This window comes from Heterocephalus glaber, unplaced genomic scaffold (genome assembly GCF_053883595.1).
Source record: "Heterocephalus glaber isolate CG9 unplaced genomic scaffold, H.glaber_assembly_v1.0 deba00000331, whole genome shotgun sequence".
In the NCBI taxonomy this organism is placed as follows: Eukaryota; Metazoa; Chordata; class Mammalia; order Rodentia; family Bathyergidae; genus Heterocephalus; species Heterocephalus glaber.
Genome location: NW_028258142.1, coordinates 58,422,946 through 58,446,184, shown reverse-complemented (window position 1 = coordinate 58,446,184; position 23,239 = coordinate 58,422,946). Strand labels below are relative to the sequence as shown.

At 39.7% G+C, this 23,239-nt stretch overlaps 1 protein-coding gene across 5 annotated transcripts in view; it reads left to right on the top strand.

Annotated features, from left to right (window-relative positions):
- The window catches only part of Thoc1 (THO complex subunit 1), a 39,508-nt gene extending 17,700 nt beyond the window's left edge, over positions 1–21,808 (top strand). For 3 of the 5 annotated variants that reach the window (XM_013075238.3, XM_087189889.1, XM_087189885.1), the window contains 12 exons: positions 1,258–1,366; positions 3,187–3,318; positions 11,981–12,081; positions 13,388–13,454; positions 13,653–13,703; positions 13,790–13,860; positions 14,372–14,467; positions 14,751–14,816; positions 17,327–17,410; positions 20,061–20,208; positions 20,841–20,916; positions 21,403–21,808. In XM_013075238.3, coding sequence (XP_012930692.2) covers positions 1,258–1,366; positions 3,187–3,318; positions 11,981–12,081; positions 13,388–13,454; positions 13,653–13,703; positions 13,790–13,860; positions 14,372–14,467; positions 14,751–14,816; positions 17,327–17,410; positions 20,061–20,208; positions 20,841–20,916; positions 21,403–21,698 — 1,297 coding nt within the window. In that variant the 3' untranslated portion in view covers positions 21,699–21,808. The remainder of the gene's footprint in view (positions 1–1,257; positions 1,367–3,186; positions 3,319–11,980; positions 12,082–13,387; positions 13,455–13,652; positions 13,704–13,789; positions 13,861–14,371; positions 14,468–14,750; positions 14,817–17,326; positions 17,411–20,060; positions 20,209–20,840; positions 20,917–21,402) is intronic. The other 2 variants (XM_013075239.3, XM_021265183.2) reach the window with 2 other exon arrangements.
- Positions 21,809–23,239: the final 1,431 nt, after the last annotated feature.

Here is a 23,239-nt window from a genome sequence, read left to right as displayed (position 1 = left end):
TGTGGATGACTAAACCAACTTTCTGCTTCCATATAAAATTATAATCTTACTTGGAACATAGCAGGCATGAAGCTGAGGGAACATGGTGACTGTTAATGCATAGAGTTACTTTTTTTGTACTGGGGATCGAACTTGGGACCTTGCGCTTCTGAGGCAGGCAGCAGCACCACTGAGATAAATCCCCGGCCCTGGAGTCACTTATTAAGGTTTACAGTATTTTTGAAAGAATAGCGGGAGCTCCTGTACAACTCTGTTTACATACTTAATTTTATAGAGATAATGTTAAAAATTTTTGTGGATATTTGAAAGTATGAAGTAGATGATAGCTCAGCCATTTTTGATATGGGTAATATTAAAAGATTTTATTGACTTTTGAATGATACAGAAGATTTTACTAAACAATTTCTTGGATTTAAAAACCCTGACATTTTTGCTTTAACATCAAAAACTAGAATATTTTACAGTATAGTGATACTTGTAAGTCTAAAAATTAAAAGAATTATCTACAAACATCATATAGATTTGTAACGTAGCCAGAAGTTGAATTAGTAAATTAATAAAGTCCCTAGAGAAAGTATTTATTTTATGCTTCTAATTGGTTTGTACCTTATGTATTTGTCTCATAGTAGGGCTTCTTAGTGTGTTAGTTAAGATATAATACCTCTGGCATTCAACACCGATTGAAACTAACATTGATCTAGACAACACAGAAATGGATTTCTTTCTCATGTCAGAGTTTGAAGACAGGCAGTCCAGGGCTGGCAGGGTGTATTCAGTGAGCCAGATTTCTTCTGTCCTTTTGTTCTGCCATTCTTTGATGCTTACCTTTTTTCCTGAAGTGCAAGCTGGCTCACCTCACATCTGCATTTGAGCCAGCAGGAAGGGAAAGGCACATGGTAAACGAGTCTCAGCAGTTACACATGCAACTTCTACTTCTGGCTGATTTCACAGGGCCATGCCTGTCGGCAAGGGAGGTCAAGAAGCATATCCTTTAATTCTCAATAAGCCTGTGTCCAGCCAGAGTTCAGGATCTCCATTAGTACACATGAAGAGGGTCTGTTGGAATCTGATTATTCTCAAGAGATGTATAAAAGTTTAATTATTTATGAACGTGCACTTTTCTGGGGAAGCCATGCTGACCCATGGCTTTCATGAGCTTCTTTTTTTCCATGAGCTTCTAAGGAGGATTTGTGATCTCCCAAAATTTACGTATTTGTAAAAGAATTTAAGTGATTAATGTGACATTTATTTTATTAGCTCCATTCCAATCGATTACAACTTGTACAGAAAATTCTGGTCGCTTCAGGATTACTTCAGGAACCCAGTGCAATGCTATGAGAAGATTTCATGGAAAACTTTTCTCAAGGTGAGCTGCCAGTCACATGCTATTAAAAGCCCAGTTTTTAACAGCTAGTGGCAGGGCTAAGTCGTAACTCTTGTCCAGGGTACTTTTCACTGTAGAATTTTGTGTCAAATATTTTTGTACCTATTTTATAAGATACAGCAGATAGACTGTAAACTGATATTTAAACCACTGATTTTACAAATGAGTTGGAAATTTAAAAATTAAAACTAAAACCTTGAGGGTTTTTTTAATATAATGATTGTTATCAGTATAAATTAATTGTTCTGCTGAGGACATTTTACCTTTTTTAGTTTTTCTTGATACTGGAGATTGAACCCAAAGCCTTCACACTGAGCTACATCCCCAGCCCTTTTTTAAAAACATTTTTATTTTGAGACAAGGTCTTGCTAATTTGCCCAGGCTGATCTTAAACTTACAATCCTCCTACCTCAGCTTCCTAGAGTATATTCTATCTTTGTTTTATATAAAGTTATTTTACCTGTTTTATAAAAGAATACAGTATTAAATCCATAGTGGTGAACTTACGGTTTTGGGTCAAATCAGCCTATTGCTTTGTAAAAAGGTATATACTGTAATGCATCCATGACCATTTATCTGTGGTAGTTTCTGTGATTTAATGGCAAAGTTGAGTAGTTGCTATGGATGCTATATGGGCCACAAAACCTCAGTTTTCTTTTTTTGAGACAGGCTCTTACTATGTAGCTCAGGCTGGCCTTGAACTCAAGTGATCCTCCTGTCTCAGCCCCCTGAGTGCTGGGATTACAGGTGTATGCCACCATACCTGGCTTAAAGTCTCAAATACTTAACATGTCTGGTCCTTTACAGAAAATGTTTGCCATACCTGTTTTACAGAATGGTATTTCCTTTTTTCTTTTTTTTAAATTAATTTGTCCATTATTGTCATAATTAATATCCAGGATAAATAGCTCTAAAGTAACATAGTGTATGTTCCATATTATCTTTAATAATTCTTATTTTATATGCAGTTTAGAAGGGGGGTACCATCCAAATTCATATTAAATGGTTATTGAAGTCATAAAGAATCTTCCAGTTGGACAGAATTTGACATCCTTGTTCTGTTTGGTCACAGTCTTAGCATGAGAAGTGCGTGAGAGTTTTCAGTAATTTCACTGGTAAATTTCTGTGTTCATTCAGCCCTTCATACATCAGTGGGAACCACACCTGTGGATTCAACCAGCTACAGATTAAAAATGTTTGGGGAAAAAATTACATATGTACTGAACATACACAGGCTTTTTTCTTATTCCCTGAGCAATACAGCATAAAAACTATTTTCATAGCATTTACATTGTAAGTAATGGAGATGGTTCAAAGCACACAGGAGGCTGTGCATACTTATATGTCAGTAGTGTGCCCTTGTATTTAAGGGACTTAGGCATCCTTAGATTGGGGTTCCATGGGATGGGGTGAGGCCCTCAGACCTGTCCCCTGCAGGTACCAAGGGACGATTATACTCTCAAAGCATTCCTTTAACTGTTTGCCCTCACACAAACCTAAGAAGAAATCCTGTGGGTTTTTTTGGTACCTGGGAACAAATTCAGGACCTTGAGCTTTTGAGGCAGGCAGCGGCACCACTGAGCTAAATTCCTGGCCCAGAAATCATGTTTCTTTAGGAGGAAGTTTATTTCTACTTTCACAGTACCATGAAATCTTTTACATATAAAATAGTTTTTATCCCCATTTCCATTATACATATATGGTTGACTGTGAGTACATTCTAAGTATTTGGTACAGAAAAACATTAAACAAATTTTTGGTAACAATGCCAAATAAAACTAACTGATATTTTTACTTTTCAGTATTCTGAAGAAGTTTTAGCTGTTTTTAAGAGTTATAAATTAGATGACACTCAGGCCTCCAGGAAAAAGATGGAAGAATTGAAAACAGGAGGAGAACATGTATATTTTGCAAAATTTTTAACAAGTGAAAAGGTATTAACTTTCTTTTTCACTAAGCATAATTAGAAATGTTTTTTGTTTTTTTCCTTTTAGCTGATAGTCTTAAGTTCAATAGAATTGTTTCTTACTTTACTTTTGGTTAAAGTTGATAAATAGTACTTTTTCTCCTTGGGCAACTAGGACTAATTTGATTTCAAAGACAAAAGAGGTTGTTCTATGTTATGTCCGTTTTGTAGACTCAGCAACCACTGAAGTGCAGTGGTTTTTGTGTTTTTTTGTTTTTATTTGGTACCAGGGATCAAACTCAGGTCCTTGTGCTGGCAAAGCAGGCGGTGTAACCACTGAGCTAAATCCCTGGTCCTAGTTTTTTAGACTCATTTTAGAATTAATGCAGCTTAATTATTTTCAACTGTACAAATTTTAAATTTAATCTTATATTTAACTTGCATTTATAAAAATATTTTGTAATTTATCATTTAGGTACAAGGGGTTTGAAAGTTCCCCATTACTCTTATTTATACATTACAGTAAGTCAACTTTGTTCAAACACAATGCTAAGGGATGATACACATTTTCTAGTCAATACAGCACACTGAGTTTATGTTTCAATTCATGCTCTTCGCTGTAAACACATAGCAGTGACAGGCAAAATATAAAAAGACAAAGCTGGGCTTCCAGAAACAAAATAAAGATCTTCATGGACCAGAAATGCTGAAACTAAAGCCATGGCCTGTCAGGCACCGGAAGTTTGGCTGCGAGTAAAATAGCCCAAATGTGTGCCTTGTGGAGCTGGGACAAAGCCAGATTCTCTGATGGCAGCTGGGGTCTGGGATGGAATTGTAGCCACTTTTGAAAAGAAACTAAGAAAAGTATTACTAATCTTCTGCCAAGGGGTGCAGTTTTATAGGAAATACAGTCCCAGGACTACGAAAATGCAGCTGTGTGTCCTTCTGCCTGCTCAGTCACTGGCTATGTGATACTGCCTGTAATTGCATGAAAAGCTGCTCCAATCATAAGATTTCATGCAGACCTGGGCCCAAGGCCCTAGTGGAAGCAGAGCAGAACTGCTAGAGAGGGAATGGTGTACACAGACGCAATGTAAGCAGACACCCCCCCCCGCCCAAGAAAATCTTTATATTCAAAACTGATAAATTAAAATTCCAGGGCCGGGGATTTAGCTCAGTGGTTTCGCCGCCTGCTGTGCAAATGCAAGGACCCAAGTTCGATTCCTGGTACCAAAAAAAATTTCCAAAATCTATAAAGAAAATCAATTGTTGGAATATATATCAGTTTATTCTAGATGAAATATACAGCCTGGCCAAGACTTTATAAATATTTTGGATACTAAGAATTGTTAAGATAGCACTCATAAAAAGAGAATGAGAAATCAAGAAACAGATGCAACAGAAATGCTGTCAGACAATTGAATGTGACCACTACTTGGGAATCTCGGAAATGGGAAATACATTCATTGAAATCAGTGGACAACACAAAGGATTCAACTGTAGGCTGGACACAACCAGCGAATTGAAGATAGTGACGAGAACTTCATCCACAATGCAGCACAGAGAGATTTTTTTTTTAAGCGAAAGAGCATTTGAAAGTCATGAAACAGAAATTCCAACAATAAGATTTTCAAAGAACAAGAAAAAATGACATAGAAACTATCTTCAAAGATTTGAATTCCCGAGTCCTCAGATTAAAAGTATGCTACAGTTAGCAAACAGAATAAAGATAAACCACACTCCAATACACCATGTTGTAACTCTGGGGTAACAGGCACCAAAGGAGGGGAAAGGACCACTATATTGGGAATGAACAGCTCTTCGTAGCAGATTTTTAATCTTTATAAGCCATCAATCCCAGAAGACTGGAGAAATGTTAAAGTGCTGAGGGGAAAGAATAGGTATGATTCTAGAATTTCATATCTACCTAAACACACTCAAGACTGGGTGTAAGAGACAATTAAGGACTTGGAAAACTTCAGGAGCCTCATTTTGAAAGTAATAAAAGATGTTTTTCAGGAGGAAGGAAATTTAATCTATTAAGAAAAGAGTGGGATAGGGTTGGGGATTTAGCTCAGTGGTTTCGCCACCTGCTGCGTAAGCACAAGGACCTGAGTTCGATCCCCGGTACCAAAAAAAAAAAAGTGGGATACAGAAAGCAGTGGTGAGCACAAATATTGAAAAATGTGACCAATTTGCTATTGACTGTAAACAAAAACTTCATAGCAAGTGATTTTTAAAAATAATGTGGAAAAAAATAATGTGGAACTTAACTAGATGACAGCAACAACATGGGAAGGGAAAGCAAAGATGTTTAATGAATAATTTAAACTCAATGCATTTCTTGTAATCTTCAGGAAAAGGAAAGGATACTCCAGACTTTTCACATATGTTAAAAGAATAACTACCAAAAGGAAGGCAAGAGGGAATCTAGACTGCCTTATAAGTCCAGCAGATGGCAGGAAGCGGGGGCAAAGGAACATAAGAGGGGTAAAAATAAGTCCCAGTGTATCAGAAATAACGTGTATAAACATTTAACATACTGAACAGCACAAAGGATCAGATCAGATTTTTTTAAAACCCAGCCATATTTATTAATTTAAGTGAAATAAACTCTTTGGTTGAATAAAGAATTGAAAACTTTCATTTTACCTTATGTTTAAGAGCAAAATAAAATTGCAAAGGTCATTTCCTTGCTTGGCAAAGAAATCTTAAAGATTCATACGTTTTGAAGAGCTAAAGTGTTATGGCTGGAAATTTAGCTCAGTGATAGAGCACCTGTCTAGCGTGGGTTGATTTCATGGTCCAGTCCACATTGCCATCAAAAACAAGAAAACTATGGTGTCAATATAAATAATATCTGGGCTAAAAAAATTATAAAACAACATGAATTGTGTACCTGTTAGCAGTTAGAGGTTATATTTCTCAAGATATGACATTCAATTTAAAACTCTGAATGTCTTAAACTTTTTTTCCTTGGTGTAAGTAATATTTCTAAAGACATTTTAATAATAGAAAACAAGGTTAGACATTTTCAGAGAAATCTCTACATTGAAGTGTAAGGTTGATGCTTTGTTCTCCATTTGCTTTATTAGACATAGGCGTATTCTGTAGGAGAGATATAAATTGCACTATTGTCGGAGTTTTATGAAAACCAGTATGTAGACATTTGTTATTTAGTCAAAACTGATTTTTTTCAGCCATATTTATCCTTAATTAATCCTAAGTGTAGGTAACAGCGTAATTGCCTATATTGTTTAGGAAATACCATTTCATTCACCATACCTAAGAACCTTAAAATTCATGTAGAAAAGAATGCAAGAGAAATTTAACAAATGGCATATGGAGCACATGATAATTTGCTTCCTCAATGAGAATGTATCTAAAACAAAATTATTAATATTGGGTGGAAAGACATTCAAGCTAATAACAGTTAAAAAGAAAACTATAATAACAAGAAAAAAAAGTAAAATGCATAAATCAGATTTTAAAATCCACATAAAAAGGTAATGAACCACTAAGAAGATACTGTGAACTTATCTAATGTGAACTTAATAATATATATATAATGTGAACTTAATTATATATATTATATATACTGTGAATAATATATATGTACAATGAATATATAGTAATATATGTATTATATATACTATGAACTTAATGTGTCCTCAAAATATATTAGGCAAAAATTTGTAAAATTATAAGAAGTTGGCATATTCATAATTAATTTGGCAATATTTTTAGGGGCTTCCATCAAAAACTGATGGATTAGAGTCCGGGCATGGTGGTGTGCGCCTGTAATCCCTGCACTTGGGAGGCAGAGGCAGGAGGATCACTGTGAGTTCAAAGCCAGCCTGAACTACATAGTGAAACCCTGTCTCAAAAAAAACTGATGGATTAGGAAAACTAAAGATTAATAGATACATAGAAGCTGTGGACAATACAAATAGTAAGCTTACACATAGAAACCCATACAAATACAACCAATTTTTTTTTGCATGAACATAGAACGTTCACAAAACTTGATAGCTCTAGGGAGGAAGTCTCAGTGAATTTCAAAGCTTGCATATCGTGCAACATCCTCTGCTCACAGCATCATTAAATTAGAACATTAGAATTGCAGGAAGTATAGTTTACAAGGAAGCCAATATGGAAAGAATAAAATACATATCCTAGGAGTTAAAGAAGAAATCATAGTAAAGTTCCGAATTTGTCATAAATACTTCATAACAAAATTACACGGAAGTAGTATGTGTTGGAAGTGAAGGTAACAAAGTGAGACATAAAAGGAAAATTAAAGCAAGAAAGAGGGACAGATTGAACATTCAACTCAAGAACCTGGAAGAATAAAGAATAAACCTCAAAAAAAGAATAAATTACTGGACCAGAACAAACTTTACAGAATACATCCCTACAATCAAGTAGAAAACCAATGAATGGGGCCGGGGATTTAGCTCAGTGGTTTCGCTGCCTGCTGTGCAAGCAGAAGGACCCGAGTTCGATCTCCGGTACCAAAAAAACAAAAGAACAAAACAGAAAACCAATGAATAATCATTGAAGAAATAGTAGTAAAAATTACATCAGGACCAGAAGTTTTGGGGCATATATTACTAGCATTTCAAAGAATAGCTCTTGGTATAAATGAAAATTTTCAGAAATTTAAAAGAGGAGTATCAGCCCAGTTCATTATATAAAAATACAAATTTTAAGAATATTAAAGATGGAATAGGGGAAAAAAGTATGTGTTAATCTCATTTATAGATATGACAAATAAAATGTTTTTAATATTCAACAATCAATGGAAGTTGCTGTTTTGTTTTTTTTAATTTTTAGATAGAAACTTCAAAGGAATCATCCTGTGTGTGGTTCACTGGAAAGGTTACTATAATGCCAAATTACTAACAGTAAAGATAAAATGTTCCTTCCTCTCAGTGAAATACCAAGAAAATTCAATAAAATCTAGTATGACAGAACTCAGAAGTAGAAGAGAATTTTCTCTTAAGTTGATAAAGGAAATTGATGAAAACCTTATGGCAAATGTACATAATAATCAAACTTTTAAAAGTACTCCCATTAAAGTCAAGAACAATACATGGTCAGTGATCTGTAAGTGAAAGTTTGGCAGCAACCTTAGCATTCCTAAGCAGGAGACTGGGTGGGTAGTCAGTGTATATAGCCCTGAAAATGCATAAACTACAGCAGTGATTGGCAAATCTGTAATGCAGGTTTTGTTGGACCATGGCTATTCTCCCTCATTTACAAATTGTCTCTGACTGCTTTTGCAGTACAAGAGCAGAGATGGCTAGCTGTGATAGAGACAATACAATCCACAAAGCCAGTTACATACTGACCAGTTTGGTTGGTTGTTTATTTACTTATTGGTATCGGGGATCGAACTTGGGACCTTGCACTTTCTAGGCAGGTGGCGGAACCACTGAGCTGAATCCATGGCCCAAACTTCTTAAGTGTAATGTGCTTATGATCTGACAAACCCCTTCTTGGCTCTGATTCAGTGTCTTCTTGGCTGCTATTCGTAATTCATTGTTTCGTTAAAAGAAAAATTATCTTCTAACAAAATATATGAAATTAAAGGACTTACAGAGATAGATGCAGAGTTAATAAACAATGCCTAGCCACCTTGATCACATCCAGCCTGGTTCTTACGTCCCCACTCCCGGCTCACTATGTAGGTCCTTGTGATGGGCCTGTTTATTTGACTCAGCCTCTTTTCTTTCTTCCTCCTGTTAATTTCTTCTCACTGACTCTTCAGCTTTAGGTTTGCTTCTAATGTTTTTCATTTAGACACTGCCTCCTCCGGGGAGCCTTCCTAGAGTTACATAGGCAAATGGGTAGAGGGTGGAGCCTCTCACTGAATTAGCAAACCCTGGAAAAGAATAGGTTTTGTGAGGAAGATCAGTCTTTGACTTTTGTTCATGAAATCTATCAAGTGTCAGTTAAACATTCAAGTAGAGATGTGGAATGAGATCTAAGTTGACAGTATGGATTTGGGGGTTCAGGTTTTTGTTTTTGTTTTTGGTACTGGGGATCGAACTCTGGACCTCGTGCTTGGGAGGCAGGGGAACCACTGAGCTAAATCCCGGCCCTGGGGGTTCAGTTTTTAAGTGGTAAGTAATGCTGTAGTGTGTAAGATAGCCAGGGAAGAGATTATAGATTGGAAAGAGAAGAAAATGTTAAACTGAACCCAGAGGAAAACCAACATTTAACACGTTCATGAGCAGGGTGGTGGCTCCGAACCACTCACTGGTGGCACTTGCATGACTGTCCTATCAAGTGGCATGGGGCAGTCCCACTAGGTGGTGCAGAGCTGGTGGGAACTTGTTCATGGAAAAGGAAAGACAAAGGCCTTGAATGGTAGCAAGTGAGAGCAGAGAAAAACTAGGAAAGCATGAATTCATGGAAGCCAGGTGTATCAGAGTGAGGACTGGAAAACTGTTAGATTTAATAACTGAGTCATTGGTGAGCTTGACAGAAACATTGTCAATGAATTGGTAAACAGGGAAACTAAGAACAGATTGAGGCACCAACGGGAAACAGTAACCAGTTGATTCTTTCCGGAAGCTTTGCTTTAAAGGGAGGGCAGGGTGAGGATGACATTAGTATTTAATGCTAATGAAGGGAGTTTGGAAAGACAGGGCTAGAAGATACGGAAGCAGGGCAGTTAATGAAGGAGCAGCTCTTTGTCCAGTTGAGTGGATTTCCTTTAGCCATGAAGGTGTTGTAACAGAAGGAAATGAAGAAACAGGTGTGGGTGCCACTGATTTGTAGCTTTGAGGCCAAGAAATTAAGTGACTTCCAACTTCATAACTACCTTGTTGAAAGCAGGTAGTTATGTACTACAAGTGAGGAGGGGTGGTAATTAGGGTTTGTGGTTAATTGAAAAGGTTTAAAATAGTTCGTGGGCAGAAGAGGAGTCTTAAAGAATAAAATATTTTTATTAAAGAATAAAAGATTTTTAAGTTGGGAGACAACAGCACAGTGATGCGATTTGGTGTATTCCCTCAAGCACCTCCACTTGCAGCCTAGATTGGAACCTTAGAGTTAGTGTGGTGGTGACTAGAAGTGACGAAACTGTGGAACAGGAATGAAGTCGGAAGAGAGGAACTGAGGAGTTTCGGCAGACTACAGCCCACAGCTCAATCTGGCCCACTGCTTGTTTTTGTTTGCTTGCTTGTTTACATTTTAAATGTTTGCATAAGGGCCTGCAGAGCCTAGAATACTTAGTATTTGGCCCTTTGGGAAAAATTTTCCTGACCTTTATCTAGACTAAAATAAGATTATAATATAAACAGGATAGGACTCTCAGATATGCAGAAAATAAAGAGTTTGAGGGCCTTTGGGTCTCAGTAAAATCCAAATATTAGGTATATCGGGAAGCAACTAAGTGCAAGACTGGGGAAGGGAAGGAGCTTATTGTGAGCTCAAGGCTTCAGCGCTGGGGGCCGAGTGATCACCTGGTCGTACTTGTGGCCACCCAGGGAGGAGCTGCAGTAGAAGGACGTGCCAGTGGGTGGGTTGAGGTCCAGGAACTGAGGGCCATGTGGAGTCCAGTCCCCCAGGATTTGGAGGACAGGAAAACTGATCACACACCATTCACATCTGCCAATTGGGGATGGGAGGGTCAGTAGGATAAATAACAGAATCTGATACTCAGTTCCTAAAGGTAAGGGGAAGCTGACTGGAAGGGCAGTATTTTTTTTTTAATTTAAGGACAGGGATTGCTTAACCCCATGGGGATTGTTCAGTTGAAGGAAGCTGCTAGTGAGTGAAACGGCTGTTACATGGTGGCCTGCTTTGGTAGCTAGAAACAGACCTTGGCTTCACTGAGCCAGATATTGAACCAGAAACCAGTGGCCAGGCCTTCGGACTGTCTTGCTGGTTATTCATCTAGAGGCTGGCTCCCTGTTGTTGCTGTAGGTCAGTGAGGGTGAACTTCTGGCACACGTGCCACAGCCAGCTGTGTTACCACTGAAAGCTCTAAAATGTTTGCCATCACTGCTCTAGGTCATAAAGGCAGAAGTGATGTGAGTCTGTAGGTATAATCTTCAGCTTATGTCCTCTCGGGACATAATCAGAACGACTTTCTTTCATCACTGGATGTTACTCCTGCAATGAACCAGCTAGGTGCAGGATGGTTGAACAAGACCTTCCTCATTAATGATCTTCAAGTCCTTTCTAGTCCATATTCTCTGACAGTACAAGTAGGGTGTAATTTTCTCTAAAACCCGAAAAAGAAAGCCTACTCAGTCACAGATGACTTCCTGCTGTTTTCTTACCTCCCATGGCTCACAGCCTCAGCACAGGCCCTTTATGGGCCCACCCTGATGTGTGGTACCCAGGGCAGTGCTGTCCATCTGCATGTACCTCTCTACTGTAGCCTGGATTTGTCTGGAAGAGTGCTGGCCACTCCCTTTTTAATATTTCTGCCTTATTTTGTCCTGATAGAGCACCAGCATGAATATCTCATGGCCTCAAATGGTCAAGAAACCTAAATGATGCCTTTGCTGTTCTGTCCTTGGGCTTTGGCAACACTTCCCATGGATGGACCTCATGACAAATATATTTTGATTGAATTGGAATCTTCCATTTCTGTAGTTGCATAACCTGTTCCTTTAGGCAAAACTTGATCTTAACAAACTGTTTTGTGTATGTGCTTGTTTTTTGAGTAGTTGATGGATTTACAGCTGAGTGATAGTAACTTCCGTCGACACATCCTGCTGCAGTATCTCATTTTATTCCAGTATCTCAAGGGGCAGGTCAAGTTCAAAAGGTAAGTGAACCAGGGTGGTAAAGGGTCTTTAAACAGGTGCCAAGGAAAGGACTTGGTCATGGTTTTTCTTGCGTAGTGGGCTCATTTTCTGTATGAGAATCACATCCCTTTATTGCTTCTCTTACAGCAAACAGCCAATGGGAGCTTTCAGATGTAGGCTATTTTGAGGAAAAGGTGTTAAAATACATCTTCTGTTCGTGTGAGTCTTCTCTCCTAGGCTGTAGGGCTCCCGAGTTTTTTGCTTTCTCTTTGTGGGTGGAGGTCCCCGCTCACACTCCCAGTGCTCTGTGCCTCCTCCGGCCTCATTTGCAAGCTGAGCCAGCAGCACTTCCCTTACAGGAGTGGCCTTGTCTAGATCATCAGACCCAAAGGGACTGAGAAAAGCCTGAAGCAAGGAGTAGTTCTGGTTTCTCTGGGGCTTCACAAAACCTCGTCAGCTTCCCTCCCCTTCCCCTTCTGGTGCAGACCATTTCCTCTTGTCCGCCGTGGAAGAGGTGCACACTTGAGGCACTGTGTCAGGTGCACAAAGCAGTGCAGTGTTAGTTGCATGAAGGACCCGACCCTGCTGGGTTTGTGCTGTCATCACGCACTGGCTTCTATACCTGTTTTTTTGGGGTTTTTTTGGTACCAGGGATCAAACTCAGGACCTTGATACCACTCTTAAAATTGTCACTCCTTCTGTTGTGAAGGTTTAGCATGGGGTATGAAACAGGAACTTTGGAGTAAGACTTGAGTCTGAACCTCAAGCTTTGTGGCCTTGGACATAAGTCTTTCATGTGTCCCCTTGGGTGCAGGGCTAGCTCGGTTCCACGGCTGTCCTCCGTGCCTGCTGCAGGACTGTAGAGCAGCCGTGCAGGGGAGGGCTCAGGTCATGGTGGCATAATGCTGGGGGTTTGCTGCAGCATTTGCTAGGGTTTTTGCTTTCTGGTTCATTGTATTTTGAATGAGTTTTAAAAGAACATTGCACGCCTGCCTAAATGTGCATCAATATAGGAATAGGTTATGTCATCTTAGAGGTTTTCAGCTTGCATTAAGCTTTTGAAACATTACTCTGTTCATCATCAGATCAGTTAACTGAAGGTTTTATTTTTCTCATCCACACCTCGTGCCTTCATTCTCTTAAGTATGATATGCAAGAACTTTCTCTGCATTCTCTCATTTGTGACTGTTCTTGGTAATTTTTGACATTATTTCCAGTATGATTAAGTTATATGTTACATGCCTTGTATTGTTTTCAAAATTATAAGTCAACTTTAAAATTAAATATACGTTGCTGTAACTTAAGTGTGTTTATTTTTTTCCCTAGTTCAAACTATGTTTTAACTGATGAACAATCACTCTGGATTGAAGATACTACAAAATCAGTCTATCAAGTAAGTCCAACATGCAACAAACCTATGATTGAAAAAAATGGAAATTTAGAATTTTCTTTGTTTCAGCCCCAAATAGGAAAATAAGGATAAAGTTAAGCTCAGGTACAAGACCACAAACACTTCTTGGTTCTCTGCCTACAAACCACTCCTATGATGCAGAAAGTTGTTGAAAGCTTAGTGTATTCTTTCTAATCACAGCTACTATCTGAAAACCCCCCCGATGGAGAAAGATTTTCAAAGATGGTAGAGGTATGTGACACATGTGGTTTTCTTAGCACCAAATATAATTTCAAAAGAATTTCATTATGCAAAGGTAATTTCTTTGTTTTTCCCAGCATATATTAAACACGGAAGAAAATTGGAACTCATGGAAAAATGAAGGTTGCCCAAGTTTTGTGAAAGAAAGGTAAATAAATGTATACTCATCAGAAGAAATGAGGAAGATATTTCAAAATATAATTAGATATGATTGTATCACATGGATATGTATCTATTTTATATAAAAGTGTAAGTTAAACTGTTAGTACAACCACTTACTTCACTTTACTTTGTATTTTTACTTCAGAATTCTTTTCGTTCTCAGAATAGGCTGATCTTTATTTACAACTGAAAAAAAATCTTGTGTCTCTACTTATAATTTGACCTATTTTGTGGCATTTTTGTTTTCTGTCTCATGAGTATTTTATTGTAATATAAAGCTTTCATCTTTTTCATGAGAAGAACAGCCTTTCCCTGTGTTTGTTTGGTTTTAGTTTTTTGTGGTGCTTGAGATCAAACCTAAGGCCTTGCACATGCTTGTCAAACCTACCCCTGATCTAATAACCACCCCAGCCCTAAGTTTTCTTTCCCATTAAGGCTTTGCCCTTTCTGTGGTTCATATGCAATTCCAAAATGAGTGTGTGCTTTGTTCCCCCCAGAACATCAGATTCCAAGCCCACGAGAGTGGTACGGAAAAGAACAGCCCCAGAGGACTTCCTTGGGAAAGGACCCAATAAGAAAATTCTGATGGGAAAGTAGGTCAACTTCTCTTCATGTGTGGGGTAGTCTTAGTTATTTTTATATTTTGAATATGTTACCGTAAGAACTCTCCAGTTTTTCACATCCAAATAGAATATAAATTTGGGTTTGTTATGTACATACATGACTAAAGCAAACCTGTTAAATACCAAAAATTATGAAGGAGAAAAGTAAAACTCATACTATCACCAGCCAGAAATCCACCGTTTATGTTGTTTTTCTGTTTGGTTTTAAGGTATATGAGGGTGGTGTCCAAAAAATTTTGTGTCTATTTTGTAGTGAGGAGTTAACAAGGCTTTGGAATCTGTGTCCTGATAATATGGAAGCCTGTAAATCAGACACAAGGCAAGTTTAACATTCTTCAAATGCTGTCTTTTCTTGAATGTAGCTTCACTGGATAATGGAATCTTTTCTCAGCTAAGATCAGAGTTCGTAAGTTCCCTATGATTGACTATGGCCTTCCACCATAAAATACCTAGAAATGCTAATAAAATCATTGTAGCAGTCACAAATAATAGAGGAGCAACAAACCAAAAGATTTTAAGACCAGAAAAATAAACTACAAGCAGGATTAATAAAATGAGATGCCTGTCAAATCTGAGACTAAGTCAACCCAGTAGAACAAAACTGACACAGGAATAGTCGGTTTCAAAAGTAGCAGCCTTAACAAGCTCTGAAAAGGTGCCCAGCTTCACTGATAACTGGAAGTACAGTTAAGAACGACGGCAGCCAATTTCATAGCCAAGAGACTCAGTGATTTGAAATACCAACGTATTTGTAGGAATTGCAGATGAAAATATTTTGCCTTTGCTGCTGGTTGCAGTCGAGATGGCACAGCCACTTTGAAAGACACCTGTCACACCTGAAAGTTAAGTGCACTGTATGACTCATCCATTCCTCTCCTACAAAGATGATCCTAGCGGAGTTTTCAAGACATTTGAAGTCATTTTAGTAGTTCTTACCACATTTTTAGTGAAACAGAAAATAGACTTGTAAAAACACTAACTTCATTCATATGATACGCATAATACTTACATTGATCTGTGTATACTGGGTTGCAATATGAAATGACTTTTGCAACATTGGGGACTGCAGTGGAAGTTTGAAGGCCATGGTGCCTAAAGAAACTATAGGCCTCCCACAAGGAGACAGGCACAAAAATGGTTAGCATTAAGGTAAAAGGAAGAAAACCTGTCAGTGGAACACAGGGAACTTGTGGCGTGTTCATAAAATGGGATACTGTATGCACAGCACCAGAAAATTAATGGATGAAAACTACTCTATTGACTCAGGAAAACTTCAGAAAAATGAAGTTGCATAAGGGAACAAGCAGGGTTCCATTAACTGAAAAGTTTCAGTGCATGCATGGGTATGGATGCTTGTAAACGCACAAGAATGATTATACCAAATCCTGAATAGCAGCTACCTCTAGGGAGAAAGAATGAGATCAGGAAGGGAGCACAGGGAGCTTCAGTCATATCTGTAGGGCTGTAAAAATTGAGAGCACATAGGGCAGAAGCCCGGCATAGGGTAGCAGTCATGTTTGTCACATTAGTCTTGATCACTTAAAAAATATAATATTAAAACTAGAAAATGGTTCCAAAACATTTGTCAATGACAGTCAGCTCTGGCTGGTTATTACTGTGAATCTCATTTTGTTATGACATGTAAAAGAGTGATGTAAACACCTTACAGACCTGTATATTCATTAGGAAGTTTTGTATTGTAATGAAGTGTTATCCCATAAGGTTTGATGCTGATTTCTCTGTGACAAGGTCTTGCTTTGTAGTCCAGATTGACCTTCAACTATGTAGCCCAGGCTGGCCTTGAACTCACAGCAATCCTCCTGCCTCAGCCTCCCAAGTGTCATGCTCTTTTGTTGTTTTTTTTGTTTTTTGTAACAGGGATGGAACTCAGGACTGTGCTTGCAAGGCAGGTGTCTATACCACTGAGCTAAATCCCTGGCCCGATGCTATTTCCTTAGAGACCCCATTTTTCTGGTTTTAGTCAGAGACATAGAACTTCTCATCTGACCCTTGGATCTCATTTGAGTCTGTATCAAAAATTTTTTTTAAAAATAAATCAAGAAAGGGCCGGGGATTTAGCTCAGTGGTTCGCTGCCTGCCTCACAAGCGCAAGGTCCCGAGTGCGATCCCTGGTACCAAAAAATCAATCAGTCGATCAAAGATTTAATTAAAAACCATGCTACCCGATAATGACCCAAAACAAAAACTAAAAGCTAAACTCTTAAAATCTTACTAAGGTCTGCTATTAGTTTGGGTTTAGGTTTAATAAGTTTCTCAGTGGATAGGGACATGAAGTAAAAATAACTTTTTTGCTAGTGAAACTCAAATGCTATTAAAACCCTGGCCAAGGGCTGGGGATTTAGCTCTGGCACTGCGCCTGCCTTGCAAGCACAAAGTCCTGAGTTCGATACCTGGTGCTGGAAAAAAATAAAATGAAACCCTGGCCACCCTTGGAATAGCAGCATATTCACACATGAGTGTAAAGTGTGTTATATACAATGTACAGTAGATGATACTGTATGGTTATAAGATGTGAGTTTAGTTTCAGGTCTTTTCTGACTCCTTAGAAATATGAGTTCCTAAGTTTCATTCCTAACTAATGTATGGGTACGTTAGGATCTTTCATTGCTACCATTTTATGAGTATTAGAAATATATAGTCCTGCTGGGTGTGGTGACATGTCTGTAATCCCAGCACGCGAAGGCTGAGGTAGGAGGATTACTGTGAGTTCGAGGCCAGCTAGGACTGCGTAATAGTGACAACCTGTCTCAATAAAAAAGGAAGAAAAAAACAAATATGTGGTCCTCACTGTTACTTTATAATGCCTAGGGAGTACATGCCAACTTTGGAGGAATTCTTTGAAGAAGCCATTGAACAAGCAGATCCTGAAAACATGGTTGAAAGTGAATATAAGTAAGTAATGTTTCTCATGAGCAAATTTTAATTTCCTCCAATACCTTTTCTTAGGCTCTGTATCAGAGCACCTAATAAGGAGCTCAGTCAGCAGAGTAAGTTTCCTCATCGGGGCTTTTCCCACTTCACATTACTGCACATTCTAATTTCAAGGATTACTCCTACTATCAAGCAGGATTTGGAATCACCCATGATTCAAAATGGTAAGAAGACTTGTCCCTCCCAAACTGCACACCTACTGCCACCTGTCCTGGGAGAACAGTCTGCTTGAAGCCAGGGTTCTGCTGTCCCCTCCACACCTTCGGTCCTCTGCCCAGTGCACTCCAGCGGCTCTGTCATCCTGTGTCACTGCCCTCAGCTCCCACCTGTCACCTCTTGTTTTGAAGCAGCCATTGAGCAAGCTGACCCTGAAAGTTGTTTTTCACCAGTGCACTGCCCCTCCTTAGGGTCCGGTGTCTTCTCTTCGCATCCATGACACTGCATTCTCGAACCTGTTGTCTTTCCACCCGCTGCCACCCCACCTCCGTCTCCATTGTCCTACTCATTTGAGAGTAACTGCAGGACTGTGTCAGCCTTTTTATCTAGAATTTTCTAGATGATGCAACACAGGCTGTTTTAAATAGGCCTCGTAGGTTCCCATTTCCAACTCGGAGCCCCAGCCCTTCCTCTTTGGTTAAAAGTGACAGTGCCCGTTTCACAGGGTTACTCCAGGGATGAAATAAGGATTCGCTTTGAACCATGAATGGTGTAGTTAGCACTCAAGATTCCCAAGTAGTGAGACCCCGTGATGAGTTTGTACAGTTGCTCTGATCCCTTAACTTAGTTACAGTTCTCCATGCAGCTGATCTTTAAAATAAATGTGCATAGCTGGGCATGGTGATGCACGGCAGGCACGCCTGTAATCCCAGCATTCAGGAGGCTGAGGCAGGAGGATTGCCATGACTTCAAGGCCAGCCTGGCCTACATAGCAAGGCCCTGTCTCAAACACCAAAAAATAAAAGCCCAAGTCCAGTCTCCAGCATGAAGTATTAGAGTGTGCCTGTCCCATACTCCTTCCAGGCCTTCCAGGCCTCCCTGCTCTGGCTCCTACCTACCGCTGCAGCCACTGCCTCTCACACAGAAGTCTCCCTCTTCCCCTCCAAGGCCTTCTGTTTGGAGTGGGCACATGCTGACCCCCTGGACTGACCTCCCTGCAGACTCAGCCAAGGCTGCTTTCTTGCACTCCTGTAGTGTTCACTTCATGGCACTTTCCACTCCGAACGCCTCATTCTCGTGGCTTTCTCATGCTCCCTGTTGGCTGTATGGCTAATACCGTGAGCGTGCCAACACCTCTCACACCACTGTCAGGTTAGACTAAGGCCCTGCCTCATATCTTCTCCCAGTTAAGGAGACTGACGTCCATCCTCAGCTAGTAAAGGCAGAGGCAGGAAAGTCCCCATGGCCCCAGGCCCTGCTCTTCTCCAGTGTTGTCCTGCTTGAGTATTCAGGTGTGCTTCTGCTCAACAAGATTGTTGCTTATCTCTAGAGAATAAAAACACTGACCTGGAATTTTCAAAGTGTGAAAAATAGAACGGATTAAATGGATGTCAGTGGGGAAGGCAAAGCCTCACAGTAGGTGCTAACGTGGAAGAGCCTGCACTGTCGAGGGGTAGTTTCTCAGGTCTTTAGTGCTACAGGCACAACCCACAGGCAACTGGCAACCTGTGTGTGAGAACCAAAGCGAGCAGACAGCACATCTGTCACCTTAGGGATGGGGGGACTTCCAGAAACGTAAAATGAAGTCAACTTTTGCTTTCAATTTTTCTGCACCTTTGCCTGCTATCTTTAGAATTTCTCAGAGGTTTTGGTTTCTGATCCATGTGTCCTGCCTATGCCCGTGCTCCATTGGGGACCAGTTCTTGATTCCACTGTTTACTGTGTTTGCTACTGGATATTTCTTTCAGTGCATTGAGCCATTTTTTATTTACTGAGGCTGGTATTAAGTGAATTAAAATTTAGGTGTTTATTATATAAATAGGAAACCAAATACAGGTTGATGAGTATCCCTTATCCAAAATGCTTCAGATTTCAGTTTTGGGGAATTTGGAATGTTTGCACAGGCTTTTCCAGTTGAGCATTTTTGAGGCACTCAGAAAGCTTCAGATTTTGGTGCACTTCAGATTTTCAGATTAGGGTTCTTCAGTGTGTATTCAATTGTATCATCAAAACCCAGTGCTGGATTTATATTCTGAACTTAACATCTGTAGGTGATACCTCAAGTGTGGCTATCAAGTCACTGAATGTAGGTACTTGCTAGGAATTTATGAATCTATATTTTTCCAAGTAACAGATGGATGATTCCTGTCCTACACATACAGCATCTGTCCAGGACTCGGGGACACATGCTCTGATTTGTTAAAGTAAAATGTATGTAAACTTTGAGAATGTGCTGGCTGTGCCTGAGCCTGCCTCTTCAGACTGTTACAGTTACAAATCGGTTGACTTCTGATATTTGTACATGTATACACAATGAGTGGTCCTTTAGGGTTAGAATGAGAAAATGATGCTTTGAGCATGCCCATTGGGTATGAAATTGTACCAGAATCATGTTAAGTAGAAGGGAATACAGAAATAGGAACTGAAAAGTACAAAACTGTCATTGTTTTTCTAGAGTTGTGAACAATTCAAATTATGGCTGGAGAGCCCTGAGACTGTTGGCAAGGAGAAGCCCACATTTCTTCCAGCCGACGAACCAGCAGTTTAAAAGCTTGCCAGAGTATCTCGAAAACATGGTAATAAAGTTAGCCAAGGAACTACCAGTAAGTAATAGCACTTTTCACAGCCCTTATTTGACATTATCCTCTTTAAAGCTGATACTGCTCTATTTGAATACAGACTGAATTTAGTTTATCATGTTAAAAAAACCCTACAAACCATGTCTTAAGAATGAGGGGAAAATGTGTTGATTATATGTACATTAACAAGACCAGTAATCATCTTCTGTGTAGCAAATAATTTAAGTTCATAATACTTGGGTAATCTACTTCCTCTCTGAAACTTAAGACATGCAGTTTTCCTGTCTGGCAGTGTATCCCCTTCTACCAAAGACTAGGTGAAGGAGCCCCAGTAGAGAACCTGAGCTTTCTACCGTGCTCTTTTCTTACATATGTAAGGCTGTAGTAGTGACTGCCTGACCCTTAGGTACAGCATCTGTACCTCTCCGTATTGTGCGGGCAGGGGTTGGGGGTCCAATTTGTGGCTCTCCCTCTGTGCCTCCTCCAGATCCGTACTCTCCCAGCTACGCCTCTTACCTGGCGTTCACAGTTACGCTCTGGGGCAGGGCCTCAGTCCAGTACTGGGTCACAATTGGTCTTATCTAAGCAAAGCACCTGCAGCTGACCTTACTTCAGAAACTGGCATCCTTTTCAGCATTCTTCTTTCTCACCTTTAGCCTCCTTCTGAAGAAATAAAAACAGGTGAGGATGAAGATGAGGAAGATAATGATACTTTACTGAAGGAAAATGAAAGTAAGAATTGAATTTTCTTGGCTGTTTTACAAAATTGGAAAAGATTGGGGTTCTGTGTTGAGAGGTACGTTAATTTGATCTACTTCTCAACTTCTGTTTTGTCTTAGCTCTGCTTCTAACTTATAAAATTACCTATCAGAATACTAATTTATATAATAAAATTTGGAAGTAATGGTGCTGTATAAGGGGAAGGAAGATACATTTTAAAGCAAAATGTCATTCCTCTCTCCATTGGGAATTGGCAGGGAACAGTTGATTTCAGGGAGAGTCTTCACAATTACAAGATAGGCAACAGCTTTAGCTTTGATTATGGACCTGATCATGATTTTAAGAGAGGTATTCAACCCATGTAGAATATAGAAAGAACCATTTTAAAGTGCAGCTTAAGAAAGGTGATGAACTCAGTGGCCCCTTAGCTTTCCAGTTCTGCTCTACACTAGAATCGTAAGTCACTGAACTTTGTGCATGATCGATGCTGTTTTCTAGGCCCTGATGTTCGGCGGGATAAACCTGTGACAGGGGAACAAATAGAAATATTTGCCAACAAGTTGGGTGAACAGTGGAAGATTCTGGCTCCTCACTTGGAAATGAAAGACTCAGAAATCCGGCAGATTGAATGTGATAGCGAAGACATGAAGATGAGAGCAAGGCAGCTGCTGGTTGCCTGGCAGGATCAAGAGGGCATCCATGCGACACCCGATAACCTGATCAGCGCACTGAACAAGTCGGGGTTGAGTGACCTTGCAGAGAGTCTAACTAATGACAATGAGACCAATAGTTAGCTTATATCTTTTTTCTTTTTTATTAAAACTGTGATAGGATTTTGTTACCAAGCAGCATTTGATAAGAGGTCCACTGGTTTTGGTAAACAATAAACATTTTTATAACAGTTGTACAGTTGGCTGGTGCTCCAAGAACAACGAACACACATTGGCTCAGACCTCAGAGGTGGGGGAGGGGTGGGCAAGGAAATCAGCCAGAATGCAGTGACCTCAGGACCATAGCTAGTTTTGTAAGTACACTTACAGTGGAATAAGCTGTTATGGGTATGTTATGTTTCTGCGTGCTGTTAGCTGAAATTTAGCTCTTCGGAAATCAGTGACACTGAAATCTTATTCATACTTTAAAGCAGAATCAGGAGCTGGGCTGTGCCCCATGGGTTTTTTGGTACCGAGGATCAAATTCAGGACCTTGCGCTTGTGAGGCAGGCACCAGAACCACTGAGCTAAATCCCCGGCCCCCATGTGATTTTTGAGTCAAGGTGTCACTATGTAGCTCAGAGCAGCCTTGAACTCATTGTGTAGCTGAGGTTGGCCTTGAACTCACAGAGATCCTCCTGGCTCAGCCTCCTGAGTGCTGGGATTACAGATGTGTGCCACCATGCCTGGCTCCCATGTGTTTAAAAAGTTTTACTGGCACCTAGCATGCTCATCCCTAAGTGCCCCTGGCATTGTTGCAGTACCACAGCAGAATGGGTCCGGGGGCTGCAAAGCCCAAAATATTTACTATCTGGCCCGTTACAAAAAAACACACCTGCTAGCGCCCAACTTCAAACAAAATGAGCCTAAAATCTCACTTTTAGCCTTATAAAAATCACGTGACCTATGACTGACCCCTGGGATTACTGTGAAGTTGGAATTCAAGGTGGAAGGTCCCTGTGCTCAGCAAAACACTGTGCGCCTGGCTGAACACGGTGCCCTAGCTTTCCCCGAATGTCCAGCTCAGCCAGGGCCGTGCATGGCGCAGCATAGTGAGGGAGGCACATTCAGGACCTCTCCCTTCTCAGACCTTACATGAAGGCTGAATTCTAATATAGCCCTATTAGTTAAAAAGCTGTTATAAATCCAATTTTTAAGTATATCTTTGGAATAAGACTTTAAAATCAAGTGAAATGAAATAATTTTTAAAAATTCTAGTACAAGGCTTTTTACACAGTGTGTTTCTAACCTACCTCATCTGCTCTAGGAGCATCAGCATCCAGCAGGTCAGAAAATATGTTTCTTCTAAAATCATCTAACCAAATGAGACAATGAGTAAAAAGACCATCACACAAACACAGTCATTAGAATTCTTAGGTCTCATCCTTCCCCTATGGTAGAGTGTTCAGGTGAAGTTATATGCAAGTTAGTATCCCTGAAACACTATTTTATTCCTTAGTGTTAGATGCCATCACATTACTCACATCAGAGGGAAATGGCCATTATTCCCTGTGGCTCTTGAACATGAAGACATAAAGAGGGGAGATGTCATGATAATCCTAAACTTCATTATAAGTACCTAAATCAGACAAATGGGCTAATACTCTACCTACCCTCTATCCTTT